Source organism: Callorhinus ursinus, unplaced genomic scaffold (assembly GCF_003265705.2).
Source record: "Callorhinus ursinus isolate GAN/ISIS: 27379988/994484 unplaced genomic scaffold, GSC_fseal_2.0 scaffold24, whole genome shotgun sequence".
Taxonomy (NCBI): Eukaryota; Metazoa; Chordata; class Mammalia; order Carnivora; family Otariidae; genus Callorhinus; species Callorhinus ursinus.
In genome coordinates, this window is record NW_027397086.1 from 3,980,841 (window position 1) to 4,001,701 (window position 20,861).

The following is a 20,861-nucleotide window of genomic DNA, read 5'->3' on the forward strand; positions in this document are numbered from 1 at the left end:
TACTTGGGGCCATCAGGGGACAGAATGTAGACAGTCATTTAATGAAAATGGCACCCCGCACTGTCTTAAGTGCTGGAGATACACCGCAAATGTATTCGCTGCCCCAGAGGCCTCACTCACCCTCTCCTGGGGAGACAGGCAGAAAGCAAATCAAGAATGTCAGGTGCGGGGATGTGGGGGGGACGCCTGGGTGGCTCAGTCGGTTGGGCATCTGCCTTCAGCTCAGGTCATGATCCCAGTATCCTGGGATGGAGTCCGCATCAGGCTCCCTGCTCAGCAGGGTGTCTGCTTCTCCCTTTCCCTCTGCCCCTCCCCCACCACTCATGTGCTCTTGTTCTGTCTCTCAAATAAATAAAATCTTTAAAAAACAAAAAAAGAACGGCAGGCGGGAGGCCCTGCAACATCCCTAAGTGTGCAAGTGTGCACCGGTGAGGCTGGGGCGGGGGCAGCCCGGGAACCGACAGCACACAGCCTCCGCAGAGGCCTCAGGGGTAGGGAGTGATCAGCTCCGTCCAAGACTCAACTGGAGGAGGGCTGAGGAAGAACGACTGGGCTCACAACTCAGGGGGGCTCTGGTGATCTGGGGCAGAGCACCCCAAATCCTACAAATATCTACTTTCAAGAGGGAGTGCTTCTGAGAGGCCCAGAGGGGCTAGCTTTCTCATTTTCTCTGATGACAAACATGGATTCATCTTCTAACCTGCAAACGCCCCCTCCCCCACCACCCAAGCCCACATCAGATAAATCATGGCTCCGTCATCAGCTTTGAAACAACTTTATTAGAAGGCTGTTTTAAGTGACAACTTCCAATTCTTTGCTTTTTCACAAATTCCAGTTATCGCTAGACTGATATATAACAATAATTTTTGCATTGATCTTTGCATCCTATTAGCATTGTCCTCACTAGGCCATTATGGTGGAATGGAAATGCGACCTCCAGCCGCAAATTGACCAGCGTTGCTGAGCAGGGGTGGTGGCGGCGGGCGGGGGCGGGCCTGGGAGGGAGGGAGCCCACTTCACAGGCAGGGGCGGGGTACTGGCCGCCCTCTCCTGGAGCCCCAACCCCAAACTCACAGTGATAGGCCCCTCAGTGCCTTGTCATTCGAAAGGATAAAAGAAAGAGATCCTCCCAGCCCAAGAAATGGTTTGGACTTACATCTTCAATGGAATTGAGATTTCTGCCACTCTTCCTGCGCCTTACTGAACCCTCAGATCCTAAGGCTTCCTGGGTGCGAGCCCTGTCCCAACCTGCCCAAGGTCATGCCCCCTGACCAGGGCCCCTCCCCCCCTGACCTTTTATCTGTCGCCAGTTCCCAGGAATTTCTTTGGACAGACTTGACGTCAGTGTGGCCAGTGGCGGGAAAGGTCACTCCCATGGCCCCTCCTTCCTCTCCCCACCCCGCCTGGAGGGTGTTGGGAAGGTACAATCAACCATGAACATAAATATGAATACAAAATGAATTTGAAAATGACAGGCTATTAATTAAACAAATCTATAAAAATAGTTAGGACATAACTCTGTTCAAATAAATACGAAATAAATAGGCTCCAAGCAGTGTGACACCCTGCAGCAGTGGAATGTGAGGCTGGTCCCCACTCTGCCCCAATTGGGATTGGACACGAATCCCCAGAGGCTCGGAAACAGACTTTAATGAAGTCAGCCAGGCTCTCTACCCCCTTTGTCTTCCCTCTGGAAGCACAGAATGTACACATTTGTCCAGCTTGTCCTTCTGAACAAAACCCTTTGCCCAACGATACATAATTAAGGCCTTGAACACCTTTTCCTCCTCTCATCAGGGTGCACAGACGCGGGGCAGGGGCTGCCCTTCCTGCCGCTCCATGGTGCCCGCCCAGCTCTCATTCCACAGCGGGGACAGGGAGGTGGTTCTGAGCTGGTGCCAGTCCTGACGGAGTCTGGGGCCAGCTCAGAACACCAGGACACCCCTGGCGGCAGGAGCAGCGAGGCCCTCTGCGTTGCGGGAGCCAGCCCTCGCCTTCCATGAAGCCATGCACCGGGAGGCCAGGCGGGCAGCCAATGGAGGAACTTGGCCCTGCCCCCTGCATGCACACGCACATCCGGGGGCCCATCTGTTGGGGAGCTCAGAGGCCAACAGCGGGGTGAGCACAGAAGCCGGACTCCTCCCTCTCCCCCCGCGCAACCTAGCCAGAGGGGACCCTGTAGGCCAGGAAGCCAGGGCATGAGGCCCCCACAGACCGAGGGGAGAGGAGCGAGCGCTAACATGGGGAGAGGGCTGGTGGCCCTCCTCCTACCATACTAACACAGCAGCGAGGAAGGAAGCAACACGGGCACGGTGTAGGCGCCCAGCAGGCCAGGGGGCAGGGCCTGAGGCTGGTGGTCTGGCAGCGAGATGGAAGAACGAAGCCGGCTCCGGGCCCCACTGTCCGGCAGGCACCGCGGGAAATGTCCCGTCCCCGCGTGCGTGCGTGCGTGTGCCTGTGTCCTGCTGGCCCCTGGAACGGATGTGCCGGCCAGCCAGGGTCAGCAGGACACACCCGGTGGGCCTGCCGGGCCTTGCCCCACTCCCTTGCAGGTGCATCCCAGGCTTTTCACAGCTTGGCTTCAGTCAGCTTAGTGTTGGCACATTCACAGAATGGATGGCTGCATATCCCAGGGCTGCAGGCCCAGGATCCGTGAGTCTGCCGCGCAAGGCGGGGCTGTCCCCCCCCCCCCCGCCAGTCCCATCACCGCGACTGCACACCCAGGGTGATCTTCAGGTTCTCGTATACCACGTAGCTGATGCTCACGGCTGGGATCACCTTCATGAAGTTGGGGGCCAGCCCCCGGTACAGGCCAAAGGCCCCCTCGGTCCGCAGGATCTGCCTGAAGAGGCTGCTCATGGTCACCTCCGGAGCGCCCTCAATGGAGGCTGTCGTGAGAGAGGCACCCATCGGGGCTTTACCAGCTCCTTCCTAGAGCCCAACCTGCCCGGGGAGATGGGTCCCTGGGGACTGGCCCAGCACCAGCATTACCTTGGGCTTGCATCCGGGTCCTGACCAGGGCCAGTGGGTAGCTGGCCAGCTGGCCGCACGTGCTGGACATGGTGCCACAGGCCAGGAGCACAAACACACCAGGGTCCGCGCTATTGACTGCGTAGCGCTGTAGCCAGGCGTTCTTGAGCGTCTGGCAGAGGAAAGGGGGACAGGGATGAGGCAAAGTGCCCGTGAGCCCCAGAAAAAGCTTATGAGGCAAGAGGAGACAAGGGTCTGGGGGTGGCGGCATAGTCACTGGATCCGCACAGGAGGCATTTCCTTGTCACATGGGATCCTTGAGGCTACTGTAACCTGATTCGCTTGGCCTGCCTGCCCTTTGTTTCTGCTGTCACTGGGGATTCCTGGGTAGGACAGGGAGTGGGGCTGAGGCAGGAGCAACACCCACCTCCCCACCCAGAGAGCCTGACTTCTGTGGTCTGAAGTCGGCTGGGGGCCCAGGGAGCTCTGCTAGTGTCGTCGTCTGGTGATCTGCCCACTTGAGTCCCTGAGGCTGCAGAACCTGGGCGCTGCCAGGGCCAGGCAGTGTGACAGGAGACCCTTGCAGAGAACAGAGGAGTCTGGAAGGAGACACGCTTTGTTCCTCGTTGCAGCCATCCCCCAGTGTCTATCAGGGAGTGAGAACAGGCAGGGGCCTGGCTAGGAGGGGTTTCTGAATCTCTGCTACTGAGTCAAGGAGCCTGAGCCTGCTAGGACCTCACCTCGTAGACGGCTAGGTCTATCCCAGCGTAGGGGATGATCCCCAGCATGTTGGGAACATAGCCTTTGTAGAAGGCGGCTATTCCCTCTCTGGCCAGGATCTTCCTGGCACAGTCCAGCATGCCTGAGTACTGGCCTGTCTTGCGCAAGGCCATCCGGGTCTTCAGAACCTGGAGAACCCAAAAGGAGCGATGGGAGCGTGAGCACGGCCCACTCCTCACCCTCACCCCATGCGCACTGCCCACTCTAGGACCAAGGCAGCCCTCACCTCCATCGGGTAGATGCTGCTCTGGGCGATGGCCCCGGCCAAGGACCCTGCCACAAGTCTCTCGTGAATCCTCAGAGTCTCCTGGTCACTCCCCACGAGACGCTTGATCTAGAAGAGAGAGCAAATGAATGGATATACCCCGAGACCAGCTCCGCTGCCCCTGTCCTAGGGTTCCTCCCAGATCCAAGACCTGGTGTCCCTGGCACATCTGACACTGTCCAGAAATAGAAGGAACTGGCCCACTCTGGGGCTGGCAGCAGAGTGGGGGCTGGACCCAGCCACCTGCCTCTTCCTGCTGTCCCCTGGGTACAGTGACTGGCTCCAGCTTCCAGGGCATCAGCAGGGCAGGGAGCTCCACCCAGGGAAGCTCAGGAAGCAGCTGACGACAGGCGCCTCGCCTGGGGGAGTGGGGTCCTCACCTGCTCGTAGGCCATGAATTTGATGGCCGACTCGGGGGCAATTTTGAGGACGTTGATGCCATTGCCCCGCCAGAGGGATTTGGTCCCACCTTCTCGAATCATCTGGGTGAACCCGCCCACGATGCACATGTTGTTGCTGCGGGAGGCGTGGACCTGAGGAGGGAAGGACGAGTGGTCAGAAAGAAGCCTGTGACCAGGGGGCGGCCGGCATGGGACAGAAAGCCTCTACTGCAGGCCCGCACATTGGGGTCAGCAGGCAGCTCTCCCCTGTTGGGGTTCTGAAGGGTAACTCGGCACCTGGAGAATCCAACATGGCTACCCTCGCTCTTCACGGTGCACCTATGGTATGCTAACACTGCGCTAAACACCCCTGCAGCTACTACTTTAACCACCTTTTTCCTTTTTTTTTTTTTTTTTAAAGATTTTATTTATTTATTTGAGAGAGAGAATGACACAGGGGAGGGTCAGAGGGAGAAGCAGACTCCCTGCTGAGCAGGGAGCCCGATGCGGGACTCAGTCCCGGGACTCCAGGATCATGACCTGAGCCGAAGGCAGTCGCTTAACCAACTGAGCCACCCAGGCGCCCTCCACCTTTTTTCAATTGAGCTTTTTACTATGGAAAATTTCAAACATGTACAAAAGTGCCGAGAGTTATATACTGGGCTTTCCTGAACCCATAACCAGCTTCAACCATCATAAAACCACGGATCACTTTAAGGCCCATCCCAGGTACTAGAGAGGCAATTTGTTCAGGCCCCTTGGGTTTTACAGAGGAATGGAAGTCCCGGCACTGGAGTGAGGAAGCAGGTCACAAGGTCACATAGCTGTGAAGGCGGGACCCCGGTCAGGTTTTATTTCCCAAAGCTTTTCTCCCTAAACCATTCCACTCTCCCACCCCCCACTTCTGCAAGAGAAGGGAGTTCATGTTTAACAGGCTTCAAAACAACACAGGCTCAGGAGGGCAAGATGGGGAGGAATGGATGGCACTTTTTTTTCTTCCTTTCTTTTCTTTTATAACAATTTTAGGGCGCCTGGGTGGCTCAGTTGGTTAAGCGACTGCCTTTGGCTCAGGTCATGATCCCAGGGTACTGGGATTGAGCCCCACATCGGGCTCCCTGCTCAATAGGGAGCCTGCTTCTCCCTCTGCCTGCTGCTCTCCCTGCTTATGCACTCTCTGACACATAAATAAAATCTTTAACAAAAAATAAAAAATTTTAGGTAGTTAACATACAGTGCAATCTTGGTTTCTGGAATAGAACTCAGTGATTCATCACTTCCATACAAGACGCAGTGCTCATCATCCCAAGAGGATGGCACCTTTTCTGAGCAGGGCTCAGAAACACCAGCACTGGCACACAAGCAAAGGGCTGGGGGGCGCTGCGCCACATGTTCAGGCGACCCTGAAGTCCGACAGGGCATCCTCGTGCAGGCCAATTTCGCAAGCCTGTCCCTGACGTGGGCCTAGCTTATCTCTGCCCTGTGGACGTGGAGTTGGGCGCCCGGCCAAGGTAAAGGTGTCTGGGCCAGGTGGGGGTCTGCTCGCATCCACCCTGTGTGCTGCCTACACAAGATGTGCCCAGGAAAACAGGTTCCTGCCACCCTGGTTCTCACTGGCTTCACCTGTACACATTTCAGCCCTGTAATGTGACCCTTGGCTTTCGTGCCCCGGATAAGATGAAATAAACTACGTGCAAAAGGGCAATTAGACCTGGATCTTCTGTTGCCCGTGTCTGAGCAATAATTCTAATCTAATTTACTGGGTTAGAAAAGTATGAGCCCAAAGAGCAAAAGACAAAGGAGGAGAAAACCGACTCACTGAGGACCCACGGGGTGGAAACCGGGTGGTCTGAGGCCCATTTTCCCACGTACCTGCATGAGCACCTTGAGTCTGTCCAGGGGCGCCGTGCAAGTTCTGGATACTGCCCCGGCCCCGCCTCCAGCCACCAGGTGTCTCCACCACATCCCCGTCTGTCTCTCTTCCATGGTGAATTCATCGGGGACCGTCAGATTCTCACCCACATCAAAGATCTGCAAGGAAGACCAGCACAGATAAAACAAGCAGGCTCCTGATGCTTGCGGCCAAGCTGTTGGCAGACAGCCAGGTCTGTAACCTGGCACTGTCCAGAATGGCCGGGCCCCAGGGGCCACACAGATGGTGACAATGCCCCGGGCCCAGGGTGGGGGGACGAGTGTGCCCCTTCCCGTTCACCGCATGGAGGTGGCACAGCTCCTATCCCTGTGTGAGCCCTGCAGAGGCCCAGGGAGAGAATCTGAGAGCGAGGCTGGAAGAAAGCGGTTATAAAACCATTTGGACAGCCTTGCAGATACTTGCCCACGGCTCTTGCAAGAATGGCTTACAAAGGCATTTTAGCTGAGGATCACCAGACTGCCTGTACTGAAAGGGTCAAGTCAGGGGTAAAAATTCTGAAACCCGATGTGGAACCAGATCACGCTGGCAGAACATTGCACAAGGCCTCGGCAAATATCAGAGACTGCAATGCCTACGTAACAGCCGCTCTCCTGGGCGGCATCCCGCCTGGTCAGAGCCAGCTCTGCTCTGATCAGCCAACTGGGGAGCCAAGGGTGCCCTGAGGGTGAGATCCTGCCCTGAGCACTGCGGGAGACAGACCAGAGGCAAGCCCCCGGACTCCCCTCCCAGAGCGGACAGTCTAGGGTAGCTAAGACGGCAGATGGGGCGGGCATACCCCGAATGAAGGGGCTTGCAGGTGGGGGGTCAACATGGCCACAACCAGGGCAGTGTGATGGGTCTTTCTGAACAGCAGTGCTGACAGGGGTGAAAGAGCAGCATGTACAGGACATTTTCTTTGACAGAGAGAAAGGATGCAAAAAATGGGGTGCTGGGGGAAGAAACTTAATGGCTCTATTTGTTCTAGTATTGTCCCCGCTGCCCCAGGCGCACGTAGGCTTTGGGAGAACGAGCAGGATCGGGGAAGCGGTGTCTGGAGCGGACCCTGAAGGACAGGCAGCATGTGGGGCGGGAGGGCATCCAGGGCAGAGGGAACCCCGTGTCTCGGTGGTTAGGGCTGGCGTGGGGGAATGGAGGGCACACGTGGAGGGCTCTGTGGGGCTGGCGGAGGAGTCGAGTCTCGTGCTGAAGAGGAAAGCCAAAAGCCGAAAACCCCACTCTCACCCCCACACCGGGATGGGGGTTGATGCCTTGAGAGCGGACGCGTGAATGGAGGAGGGAGAAAGTGCCTTCACGCCCCGGGCATGGGACTCACCGTGGAATGCTTCCAGTACAGGATGATCTCGGGGATGTTTTCCACAGGGTGCAGAAGGTGGTAGTCTCTCCACTCGTTCCAGTCGATGGTCATTGTGCCATTTTTATCCATGCTGCAAGACAAGCACATGGTCGGTTGCCCCCGGGGTAAACAGGGCCATACGTGAGCTGCACTTCCACCCCTCCAGGCGAGCCCGGGGCAGGCCCTGCGCCACTGAGGAAACCACGGGAGGTGCCTCGGCCCCAGTGAAGAGGCGAGGTGGCTCCATACCCCACTTTGCACGAAAACGGGAATACAATGGCCCATAAGAACCCTGTTCTGATCAGGCACAGAGGTCAAGGAGGGAGGGGGTCACCGGGGTGACACGGATACTTACTAGGTTACAGGGCCCCAGAAGTGGCCCGTTCGTATTCTGACAGACAGACAAAGGAGGATGCAGAGGAGAGAGGAGAAACACAGATAAGTGCTCTGAGCAGATGTTAGCGAAGCAGGCACACACCACGGCACAACGCCCAGGGAGCTGGACAAGAGGCAACTGTCCCTGACCAGCTGCTTCCGGCCCCGGGGATCTGGAAAGGCGCAGGCAGCAAGGGCAGCGCTCCTAAGGCAAATCTGCGCGATTTCCCGCCGTAGCCACTATATGCTCTCCCCCAGGACCAGGGCTCCCTTGGGAGCTGTCTCGGGGCAGCACTTCTGATTACGGGGGGAGAAAAGGCAGCATTCTCGGGGAGAAGTCCACCGTACGCAGACTGTTGCCACCTGAGCCCCTTCCCCGTCCCCACCAGGCAGAGAGAGTGCTCCTTGCTCGCCTTTCACCCACTTGAAATCCCCCCAACTGGTCTTTTCTCTTCACGGGTCACCGGTGAGCGGGCACACTTCCAGGTGATTCGTGACTCTGGCCTGGAACTCAAGGAGCGGTTGCTCCTGGGAAGGGGGCTACCTACTCATGGCATCAAACCAACAGAAGCCAAAGTTCAGAGAAACGGGGTTAATACAGTGAAGGGCGCCACGGGGTTGGTCCAAGAACGTTTCTTTCATCACATGTTTGTTAAACCAGATACAGAGGCTGACAAAAGTTCTCACCTCTTGAGAATCTTTTCGGCCTGCTGTTCGGATATCTTGACTCCCAGGTCCCGCAGGGACTGCATGATCTCCTGAGCGTCGATCCGTCCTGCAACAACAAAGGCTTCAGCCAGGGGCCAGGCCCGCAAGAGGCCTGAGACGCGGGCAGCCACTGGCTCTGGAGGCAATGCTCACCGTCATTCTTCTTGTCTAAACTCTTGAACACCAGCCTCAGCTTCTTCTCGTGATCTTGGAGATAATGGACAAACTCTTCAAAGTCGAGCTGCCCATCGAGGTCTTTATCTCCAGCTTGCACAATTTTCTATTAAAAAAAAGTTAAAGTTTCCTCCTTGATCTCGTGCCCTAGCTTTTCCTCGTTCCTTGTGGCGGCCCGTCCCCAGGAAACAACTGTGCTAACCCATGCACAGAGGTGGCCTCAAGGACCTGAGATGCTTCCTCGGTTCTGTTCCCAATGCCACCACTTGGATCCCCAAGACCTAGCCAGAACCCAAGCAAAAGCCCACCTTGCTTCCCCTCACAAGCAAAGAGGAAAAAGGCACCCCTGGGAGGCGCCCTTCAGACACAGGCCAGCAAGCGGCCGGCTTGACACTTTCTCATTCCAAGTGTCCTGAAGACTAACTTATTGTACAACCAAGGTCAGCCGTGTGGTTCCCCTGCAGCAGGGTCCCTGGCGCCCGGCCTCAGCCGGCATGCTCTCTGCCCAAATGTGGGGATGGCCTCGGGCGCTCCAGATGCCACCAGGAATGCTGCAGCTTGCTCTTTTTATCCCTAACAGTGGCACTGGCCCAAGAACAAATGGGTGACCAGGGTAAAGGTATGGGGGCAGAGCTGGCCCCTGCCAATGCCTGCATGGCAGAAACATGGCCAGAGGACCCCGGTAGGAGCCAAGGGGGACTACTCTTGGATGCGGGCATGGGCTTGATGGCACTGCCAGCCTCTGATCCCAGGGGAGCCAGATGACATAACCAGGTACCAAAAAGCAGGCCAGCTCTTAGTAGTTTCCTGACCCAAGAAGGCTTGAAGAGACCCCTTGAACAGGACTCTATGCCTGCCCCTAGAGGTGAACTTTGTTCAGCAGCTGCAGTTTTGCATGCTCAGCCCCTGGAAATTCTCCCCGAACGAGCGAGCCCTTGGCCTGTGCCACAGGGCCCGCTAAATGCTTTACCCCTAGTACCCTGCCGAACCCTCTCAAGCAGCTCTAGGAGGCAGGTACTGTCATTCCCCCCATTTTTTACAGAGAAGGAAACAAGCTCAGAGAGGTTAATTTATCCAAGGTTACACAGCCAGGGAAGTGGTGGGCGAGATTCAGGCTGGGCCTGTTAAGACTCCAGAGCCACCTCCCTGGAGATCCCGCTGCCACCCTAAAAGTTAATCTCAAGAAGGTGGGTGACACACATGAGTCACTGCAACCTAGCAACACCCCAAAATCTGGACCAAGAACCTCCTAAGGAAAATGGTCATAGTCTTCCTGTTTTGCCCAATTCTCTTGGTGAGAAATAGGCTCACTAGTCACAAACCAATCTGGCTTTAAGTCTCTGAGCCAGTGGGTTTGGGAATGGATGGACCACTGGCTATCTGGTGCTCTCCAATGATTAAGATCATGGTTACTCTGAACCATCTGATGGCCATTTGTGACTGCTCAGCCACTAAGGATACTAGGAGGAGGCCTGGGCAGATACCATGTCACCTAACATGATCCACAGAACAACGCCGGGGGTGTGGCAGGAATGTGAGACAGAGGCTGGCACATATTGCATCTGCTATCTGGAGTTAACTTCCTGCAGACATCTGTGCTCTCGGCCAAGAATGGTACAAATTACATATATGGTTATCATTCTAGATTTACGGCAGGAGTGGAAAGAGAATCTAGGAGGCGAATGTCAGGCACAGAGCTTTTCGGTTTCTGGGCCGCTCTGCCACCAACACGATCCATGCGCCTCAGTGGGCGCGGGTGTCTGGTAATACAGAGAACCCAAGGATGTGTTCACTGCAGGTGATTTCAAGACATTCTCAAAGTCTTTGCTTCTACCTCAGAACCACCCGGCCTACTTTGTCTCCTTCCTAGGATATGCTAATCCCCATCCCCAGCACACCATCTGACCTCCACTGCCATCATGAGCAGTGGGAGACAGCATGAGGTCTGATTAACAGAGAAGTCAGGGTGCTCCTTTAGGAGGCAAGGGGCCCCCCACAGGCTCTGGAGCCATTTCCCCATCTTTAAAATGTCACAATTTCTGCTGCTCCCAAGGGAAGTCTTGGGAGGGCTCCCCCTCCCCAGGACACAGCCCTGCCAGCTCCAGCCTCTGCAGCTCCAGTTCCAACTCTGGGCCTCCAACAGGAGCTTCTCTGCCTCTCCCTCCCCCAGCTCTGAGAAACGGCCCCACAGTGGCTGGGCTGTGTCCCCCTTTGCGGCCCTGTTTCTCTGGAACTACCCCCCCCCATCCCCAGTAAAGAATTCCTTTCCATTTCCCACAGGTATCTCCCCAGTAATTCCGGCCTTCCTTGGAAGTCATATGAAAGCCAGTCATTCCTGTGACATGACATAACCCTTTCCCCGGCTACAGTCACATGAAAACTGGGGAAAGAACTTGCACATTTCAGACATTCTTTCCCTTCCGTGGGGTTTGGGGGCGGGGGGAGTTCGCGCACGCGCACCCTCTCCCACCACTCAGGCATTCACTCAGCCGACCCCGAGCAGGCGCCCGCCGCCGCTCCAGACCTGCTTCCACTGGCGGTAGGTGGAGAACTCCTGGGAGGGGATGAAGACGCTGAGTTTGAAGATGGACTTCAGCTCGGCGGGAAGGCCCTTGGACTCGAAGTACTGGAACTCGGTCTGGGTCTCCCCGATGAGCGGCACATACAGGCACAGGCAGAGCATGCTGACCGGGAGCCGGGCGCGCGCGCCGCCGGGGAGCCAGGGAATGCTGCCGGGACCGCACGCTCGCTCCAGATAAGCCGGGGCGCAGCTGTCATTGGCTGCTCAGGCCCTGCCCTTTTACCTAATTGAGAAAAGCCGGCCCAGGGGAAGTCCTGCCCACAGCCAATGAGCACCGGCCCCCGCGAGGAGGCGGCGATTGCTCAAGTGGAGGGGTGTAAAGATCAGGACTGACGTCACGGGCGCCCCGAGTTAACTCCTCGGAAGCTGGCCGAGGGAAGAGTGCTGCCCCAACGAACCTTCTTCACCCTCCGCTGCCAAGCCCTCCAGATGAACAGCCCTCAGCATGTTTTTCCACAAGGTCCCCAAACGCATCACCCAATACAATGGTTTTCTCCCCTTAGTAAATCATTCCCAGCAGAAAAATCAGTGGATGTACAGACTGAGTCGATGCTCGCTGGAAAGGGGCCCAGTTTAGCTGTGAGAGTAGAAGTCGGCAGGGGCTGCCTGGGAGCCAGGTGCCCAGCGATCCTGGAAGTGGCCCCACGGCGGCGGGCTCCGGCTCATTCATCCGCAGGGGAGCTGCCCCGGAGCTGGCTGAGCCCTGGATTCGGCCTTCCAGCTGGCGCCAGTGACCTTTTCCAGGCCACTCTGCAATGTGAGCACCTCAGAAGCAACTCATTCCCCTGTAGGCTTCCCCTGGAGGTCCTGCAAGCACCCAGGAGCTGACACGATGGAGGCAGAAAGGACCCTCACTAAAGGTGGTTGTGGAGAGGGACTCCCCAGAAGCATTACTCTGGGGTCAGCTGGGCCCTCACATAAGACTCCAGATAGCCTTCAGAGCCCACTCTCAGAACACTTCAAAGTTTGGTAATAGTGCAAACTTTCTGGCCTAGGTCTGTGCTATTCAGGAGGGAAGTTTTAAATTTTAAATTAATTAAATGAAATTAAAAATTCAGTTCCTGAGTTGTGTGACCACATTTCAGGTACTCCACAGCCACATGGACTCACTGAACATTTCCATCACCCAGAAAGTTCTATATCGGGCAACACGGCTTCAGAACACCCCTTTGACGTGAGGATAAGAGAAAAATCTCAGGTCCTGGAAAGTCAGGTTTGGGTCATCACTTAAGGGTGATCCTCTCCAGCCCAGCCTACCATCTCCACATCATCCCTTCCCCACGGAAAATGTCAGGAGATTCGTGCTGCGGAGGCAGACTGCGTCACAAAGATGTTCCTTCTATAGTGCACCACTTCCTAATATAGACTAAATCTCACTACCAGGATGGATAAAAACGGATGGTTATAATTTGGAAATCACCAAAAGTAAAATGAATTTCTTAATTTGCTAAAAAGCTTTTTGTTAAGAACTAGAAAAAAGGATTTTAAAATAAGATGTTGGGTGGGATGCCTGGGTGGCTCAGTCAGTTAAGCATCTGCCTTCAGCTCAGATCATGATCCCAGAGACCTGGGATAGAGCCCTGCATTTGGCTCCCTGGTTCTGCTTCTCCCTTTCTCTACCCCTCTGCCTCTCCCTCTGCTCGTGCTCGCTCTCTCAAATAAATAAAATCTTAAAAAAAAAAAAAAAAAGATGTTGGGGCTCTTGGCTGGCTCCGTCAGAAGAGGAGGTGACTCTTGATCTCCGGGTCGTGAGTTCGAACCCCACGCTGGGTGTAGAGATTAATTAAATAAATAAAACTTAAAAAAAAGATGTTGATGCTTAAATACAGCATTATGAAACATTTATTGACTTACATGACATTTCAGCCCTTCCCAAAGAGATGTGATGATGAGTCTGTAAAGACAGGTCTTGGGCTACACTGGGGAGGATCCGATGAGGAATCCAGAGACAGCTTGGATTATCCAGATTTCTGCTCAGCCTCCACCTAAGTCCATGACAGTCATCTATCTCTTCAACTGCCCCATCCAGAATTTCTGGTTCAGGGCTGTATTCATGTACAACTTATCTCTGCTACTGGGGTCCTTGAAGGCAGGAGGCTATGGTTTTGAACCTTGACTAAGTCCTAAGTCCTAAGACCTGAACCTTGACTTGGTCATGGAGGATGTGGATATAAATAGCTTCTGAATGAGTGAAGCCAGTGGCAGGCCTTTAAGACCCCAGGAAACAAACATGACCACTCTTGATGAAGACCTAAAGTATGTTTTTCTGAGTGTCTGCACTCGTCAGGGTATTTTATACACCTCAACAAGATCATGTATTATTATTTTTATTTTAAAGGAGGTTCACATTTAGGGGCACCTGGGTGGCTCAGTTGATTAAGCGTCTGCCTTCAGCTCAGGCCATGACCTCAGGGCTCTCTGCTCAGCGGGGAGCCTGTTTCCCCCTGTCACTCTCCCTCTCCCTCTGTGCTCTCCCCATCTCTCGAATAAGTAAATAAAATCTTAGGAAAAAAAAAGTAGGTTCACATTTATAAGGGCACCTGGCTGGCTCAGTTGGTAGAGCAAGCAACTCTTAATCTCAGAGTCGTGAGTTTGAGCCTCATGTTGGGTGAAGAGATTACTTAAAAATAAAATTAAAAGTGCGCCTGGGTGGCTCAGTTGGTTAAGTGACTGCCTTTGGCTCAGGTCATGATCCCAAGGTTCTGGGATCAAGTCCCACATCAGGCTTCCCCTGCTCTGCGGGGAGCCTGCTTCTCCCTCTCCCTCTGCCTGCCACCACCCCCCCCCCCCCTTGTGCTCTCTGTCAAATAAATAAAATCTTTAAAAAATAAAATTTTAAAAAAGGTTCACATTTATAAATAAAAGAGCTACATTCTGAAATGCTGATCTTCCTTTGTTAAATTATTCATATTTGCATCTGAAACGAAAATAAGAGAGATGCTGAAGTATCTCATTTCAGTGATGACTGCAGTCATTCTAATACAGTATGGCAAACATTTTGGCAAAAAAATAAGTTGTTCAACTTGGAGATGTTTGTTTCCTAATAAACTGCATTTTTCAAATAATTTTGGTAAACATAACTGTACCACTGAATTTTTCTCTGTGTACTATTGAGTTTTCTGACATATTTATAGAACGTGAGAAGAGGTTCGAAGACAATACCAAATAAAAGTGAAACCTACATTCTATACTTTGCGGGAAACTTATTAAAGCATTATCAGATGGGGCGCCTGGGTGGCTCAGTCAGTTAAGCGTCTGCCTTCGGCTCAGGTCATGATCCCACGGTCCTGGGATTGAGCCCCACGTTGGGCTCCCTGCTCCTCAGGAAGCCTGCTTCTCCCTCTCCCACTCCCCCTGCTTGTGTTCCCTCTCTCTGTCAAATAAATAAATAAAATCTTAAAAAAAAAAAAAAGCATTATCAGATAAGAGCAACTGTTTTCTAGAAAAAAGCGGAATGAAATCCTGATTATAACAAAGCTCATTACTCCACAGACCAATGGTATTATGGGGTCAAAAAATGTCCTCCAAAAAGCCCTGCATGTTCTTGTCAAAATGTTATTTTACAATGCTAACGTTAGTTCTATTCCAACGTTAATTTTAAGGGTTCCAACGTATTTGTATTGTGCAACTGAGATGGAGTCCAACAGAATGTCTTCATTGGACAAACCTGAATTGGTGTTTGCTTATTTATTTAAACCACCCCTCCCTCCTGAGTCTCACAGGTCATGCGGAATTCCACTTGCACACAGAAACTGGAAATTCTGTCCAAGTGAGCCAACCTCTAGGCACCTGCGATCCACTGTAAGTGCTGTATCCCTGGGGTTATAGACAGTTGGGCCCAGAGGGGCTCCTGGGGTTGCCCCTTAATCTGAGATGAGCAAACAGACTTGGAGAGGTGACCTGGTTAGCCCAGGCCCCAGAACCTGTTGGCAGCAGGGCTGAGCCTCACCCAGGACCCAGCTCTTGTTACATCCATGTAAAATGGCACCCAAACCCGATACCGCCCATAAGATTTTAGAACTTGGTTTCCAAAGAAAGCCTGTAAGCCTGACCCAGGGAATTACAGTAAGCAATACTTCATATTGAAAGGTGGCAGGTGTGTGGGAAAGGGGCGACCCGAGCAGGTTCAGGCTTAGGCTTAGCTAGAAAACAACACAAAAGCCGATCTGTGTTACAGCTTCTGACCATGCAGAGGGGAAATACCAGTAAGAAAGATTAAAGCAAGGTTCGAGTTCGGTTCCTCACGATTCACACCAGCTCACGGTGTCCTGTGTTGTCCCTCTCCTCATCCCGCTGGCTACCATTCTTTTCTGCTCTTTTTGCTTATTCTAATTTTGTGACCCAGATCTACTTTTGCTGCTCTCTTCTGATGTCCGTTCCTGTGACAACCAGCATGCAGAAGCAATGACAGCAACTCTAGATCCCTGAGGATCTAGTGGTATTGGATTCCATTTCCTCCGTTAAGGTAGACGTTCCTCTCCCGGGCAGCATCCTGTCCCCCTCAAATCCGCCAATGCCACCACAAGTCGTCCCCATTCTACCACGCTGGCTCATGCCCCAGAACAGGTGCTTCCTGTAAGTGCCGAATACCATGAGTAGAACAGGGCAGGTAGAGTACCTTTGGGAGTGTAGCATTAGGTCATAAGGTAGCTCCCCCCCTCCCCTGCAATGACTCAGACCAAGCCAAAAATATTAATATGCGAAGGAGCCCTGCCAGCATCCGGCTCTTCTAGCCCCACCCACCTGGAAGGCTCTTGAACCTCACTGGCTGCTGCAGCCGGGGTGCCGTTTGATGATCAGGTTGCCATGACAGCCCAGGGCAGCCGGGTTCCGATGAAACCTGCCTACACTTGGCAATTAGACACACAATGAGCAAAATTCTCTGAGCTTCTGAGAAGACGGCCCCTCAGGATTTGCGAGCTTGAATGCCGCTGAGGGCGCCTCTTACTCCACACTAAGGCTTTCGTCTCCAACTGCAGATTAACTGTAAGACAAAGGTAAAGGGGAACACTGAACAGTTCCTAGAATAAAAGCCTGCAGGAACCCGACTCACTAGCAGACATATTTCAACGGGGGAAATGAGAGCAAAACAAAATAGTGCGGCTGGAGAACTGGGAAGCTGAGGACCAAGGGGGATGTGTCTATAAGGTTTCCGCAGCATTCTCCTGAGGGAGACAGCGAGGCCAGGTCTCCGTGGCCAGTGATCACAAACGCCAAACCCCACCTCTCAGAGTCACTGCAGCCCGCAGGCATGGCCACATGCTGCAAAAACACGCTATTCCGACTGTCAGTTCATCCACAGAAATGCTCCTGCTAGTCCCAGGTCTCGTTTGTTTGTTTGTTTAAAGATTTTATTTATTTATTTGACAGAGCGAGAGAGCACAAGCAGAGGGCGAGGGAGAAGCAGGTTCCTCGCTGCGCAGGGAGTCCGATGCGGGGCTCCATCCCAGGACCCTGAGATCATGACCTGAGCCGAAGGCAGATGCTTAACCATCTGAGCCACCCAGGCGCCCCCCCAGGTCTTGGTTTATCTGCTTTTAAAGAGTCCACACTGCCCAGATGTGCTTGCTTTCTTGCTTCAAACCGAACCGGGTGATCTGTCTCCCTCCTGGGGCTATCCCCCCCACTCCCCCTCTAGCTGATCTCTCTCTCTCAGGGAGAGCAGGTTAGTGAAAGCTGTGGGTCTCCAGCTCAGCCCCGTGGCCCCTAACTGGCAGGCCAGGAAGCTGTTCAGAACAGGAAGTCCTGATGTGAGGCCACCAGTGGGGAGGTCTGGCAAGAGGTGCCAGGATGAGTTTGGGAAATGGAGCAGTTTAATTATTAAAGTCCAAAGTAGGTGAATTTAAAAGGGAGCCAGCCAATCCCTTGATCCCTGGGCCATAAGGCAAGCAGGTCTGGAAATCAGAAAGCTCCTCACAAAGGAGAGCACCATTGCCATTTCTGAGCTCATCCCAAGATGATGGAAAGGTAGAAAGTGACATGGCTTGAAGCACACTTCAGAACACAGACTCTAAGATCCATGCTGACCAGGATGAGCAGGGGGTGGGGTGGGGAGGATGTGGCGGAACAGATGGTCAGACAGACAGACACACACAGACACTGAGGCTCCTCTCCAAGCTCACACCTAAACGCCCACAGAAGCCGTGGCATCAAAAGTCCCTCCCACTCAGCCAAGGATAACCAAACATTTAATTATTTGATGTAGCAATTCAAGCAACATTTTGGGGGAATCTACAATGTGCCAGACACAGGGCAGTACCTCTTTCCCTCTTCTAGTTGATTTTTATCCCGAGGAGAATAGATTCAAAATAACCCAAACTCAGGAGGTCAGCAAGGTTGCTCCTTGCGCAGGCAGGAGAAATCCCGGACAAACTGCGCTTTCCATTCTAATCCCAAGAACGCGACAGGTCCTGTTAAAACTGCTTTCTTAAGGTAAAGTGAGGCAGGTGCAGGGCAAAGTTCCACAGAGATTAGGGGTGAAATCTCACCTCTACCCTCCATAACTGTTTAAACCTGGGCAAATTACTCAACCTTTCTGCACCTGTTTCCTCATCCACGAGATGCGGTGTTACCACTTACCTTGGCTCTCGGGAAGATGAGGTGAGATAACCCACACTCTGAGCATGAGATGAACGGAAGGCTCTGGCACACAGCAGACCCGCAGACCCACAAGGGGTACTGGCCTCTGTACCTTGAGACTCCACCCTTTCCTCTGACTCCTCCTCCCACTGCTTTCCTTGCACACCCAAAGGCAAGGGGTCTGACCTAAGGGGTGCAGGACAGGCTGGCCTTCCCCAGCTCCAGGCAGTTGAGTTCAACTTTGAAGATCCTCCCTGCATTGTTCAGACAGGCTAAGATCTAAGACACACTGTTATCGTTTGTCTCTTCCTTTCAACTGGCTCTCTGGGGCCAAACTGACAAATCCTAAGGTAAATCCTCTATTGCCTTCAACCTTCCTTCCCCAAATGGCCACACTGAAACGGTCATGGTAGGGTGATAAAGCTTTTACCATGGCCACAGGAAGATTCTAGATTGAAGACTTGGGCTTCTTCATTGTCTAACACTTCTCCCCTCCAGCCTCCAATACCAAACTGATTGATTTCTAAGTCCTCTCTTCCTCCCCACACTCCAGTTTTTTCCAGGAAACTGATCCTAGACCAGCCCCTAAAGTAGGAGGTCCTCTTGAGGTTGCCATTACCTTAGGAAATTGCTCTGCAGGTCCAACCACCAGCAAAATGGTGGGTCTCTTTTCCGTGGCCTCAGCCCTTCCGTCCTGTTTCCCCAAAAAGCTTGACATCTGGTCTCCCCGAGCTGGAGCCGGGGTGCCTCTGACTTCATTATTGTTCCCCTCTCTGGAGCCTTGGCACCCAGCCCTAGGGAGAAAGCTAGACAGAAAATGCCACAGCATCTGCAGCATCACGGCTTCCTCCCAACGTTGCCGGCGGTGATTGTCACTTTTGAGGAGGGATGTGACCACAATACCAAGGATCTCTGGCTACACGGTCGCTCAGAAGGCTAGCCTGGGGAGTTGTAAAGCTGGAAGCTCTGCATACAGTGGCTGTTTCCTGCTTTTTCCAATTTGCTAGCACTGCTGTCCTGCCTGGCCTGAGAAGTAGCTCACTCTCCGAGAGCCCCTGCGGCCGGGGCTGCTGGGAATGAGAGCAGCTGGAGCTTCTTCAGTAAAAACTCACTTTTGCAGGTGGACGGTGATCAAATGTGTGGCTTTTTTCAAAAAGGAAAAAGCAATAGCCCAACTGATCTCTCCTGGAGGCAGAAGCAACTTGGAGCTCCCAATTATTCAGCAGTCCTCGCTCCACTAATGATCATCACACCAGCGAAGACCGAGCACCCTGACCGCATTCTCACTGCAGCAGGGCGCAGCCAATCACCTCCGCCGACACTACGGAGTTCATTATCCCAACCAGGAACGTCCCTCCAATCACAGGCGGCCGATCCCCTGCATGCGGCCGGCAGTTCTGCAGGGAGGTGCTGATGGCAACCTCCAGCGAGCTTCCTAGCTCACAGAATCCTCCCTGAGCTGCAGCCGTGCAGGAGCCCCACTTCCTCCTCTCCGCCTGCTTGTTTCCGGGACAACGCTCACCATCAAGGTTAACCTGATCAAGAGACCCTGGCAACACTTCCTAGCACATCTAGCAACACTCTTCTTTGCTCCATTATCCCATTCTCTCCAACTGTGCGGAACACAATGCACGCCAGACCAGCTACTCATTCTCCCGTGTCTTCCTCTACACCATGAGCTGCTTGGGGACGGGGACCAAGTCACACATCTTTCTACCGCAAGGACCCAGAACCAGGCACAGATGAAGTCTGTAGACTGGACTGAGTTGATGATCATGAATAAAAGGGAATTAATCTTTGGTCATCTGTTTCTTAATTTACTAGCTGACAAATGCAGTGACCAGTATCCCTCACAAAAGTAACCCTTTGATAACGGTGTTCACAACCATTATTTTAAAAACACAAACATTGGGGGCGCCTGGGTGGCATTGTCAGTTGAGCATCCCGACTCTTGGTTTCGGTTCAGGTGGTGATCTCAGGGTCATGAGATCCAGCCCTGCAACAGGCTCTGTGCTCGGTGTGGAGTGAGGCTTGGGACTCTCTCTTCCTCTGCCCATCCCTGCCCAAAATAAATAAATAAATAAATCTCAACACACACACACACACACACACACACACACACACACACACACACACAAGCATGAGACAAGTTTCAAAAAATGTGTCAGAGAGAGTGGAGGGAAACCTGCACCCTCACACTCTGCTATGAGAGCATATATCAGTACAACCTCTCCAAAGAGTCAGTCAGTTCCGGGTTTCCAACATGTTAAAAGCACAAAGCCTTTGACACAGCAATTCCACTTTTAGCAATTTATCCTGCAGATATATTTGCACACACGGGAAATCACATACACATTTATATGATACATATGTGATAAAATATAAGGATATTACATTTTATCAAGCAGCCTTGCTTATAATAGTGCAAGTTTGCTAACAACTTCAAGCCCTTTACAAGAGAAGTGGGGAAGATTCTGGCACACCCATACAGTGGAACCCTAGAATGAGGCACCTCTATCTACTGTTATGGAATGACTTGAAAATATCTTTTTAAGGATGCCTGGGTGGCTCAGTTCTTAAGCGCCTGCCTTCGGCTCAGGTCATGATCCTAGGGTCCTGGGATTGAGTTCCGCATCCGGCTCCCTCCTCGGCAGGGAGTCAGCTTCTCCCTCTGCCTGCCGCTCCCTCTGCTTGTGCATGCGCTCTCTCTCTCTCTCTCTCTCACAAATAAAATCTTTAAAAACATATGTATCTTTTTAAATGAGAAAAGCAAGGTGCAGAAGAAA

The 20,861-nt window shown here is 53.1% G+C and overlaps 1 protein-coding gene across 9 annotated transcripts in view; it reads right to left on the minus strand.

Moving 5' to 3' along the window:
- Positions 1-759: 759 nt before the first annotated feature.
- Positions 760-20,861, minus strand: part of SLC25A25 (solute carrier family 25 member 25) — a 35,260-nt gene continuing 15,158 nt past the window's right edge. The window contains exons 1-11 of one of the 9 annotated variants that reach the window (XM_073905699.1): positions 18,695-19,864; positions 8,895-9,021; positions 8,721-8,808; positions 8,014-8,049; positions 7,638-7,749; positions 6,265-6,423; positions 4,396-4,548; positions 3,977-4,084; positions 3,711-3,878; positions 2,992-3,142; positions 760-2,888 (exon numbers count right to left, since the gene is read on the minus strand). In XM_073905699.1, coding sequence (XP_073761800.1) covers positions 2,704-2,888; positions 2,992-3,142; positions 3,711-3,878; positions 3,977-4,084; positions 4,396-4,548; positions 6,265-6,423; positions 7,638-7,749; positions 8,014-8,049; positions 8,721-8,808; positions 8,895-9,021; positions 18,695-18,913 — 1,506 coding nt within the window. In that variant the 5' untranslated portion in view covers positions 18,914-19,864 and the 3' untranslated portion in view covers positions 760-2,703. Of the gene's footprint in view, positions 2,889-2,991; positions 3,143-3,710; positions 3,879-3,976; positions 4,085-4,395; positions 4,549-6,264; positions 6,424-7,637; positions 7,750-8,013; positions 8,050-8,720; positions 8,809-8,894; positions 9,022-11,439; positions 12,951-13,350; positions 14,255-16,239; positions 16,648-18,075; positions 18,099-18,694; positions 19,865-20,861 lie in introns of those variants that run through there. The other 8 variants (XM_073905703.1, XM_073905701.1, XM_073905702.1 and 5 more) reach the window with 8 other exon arrangements.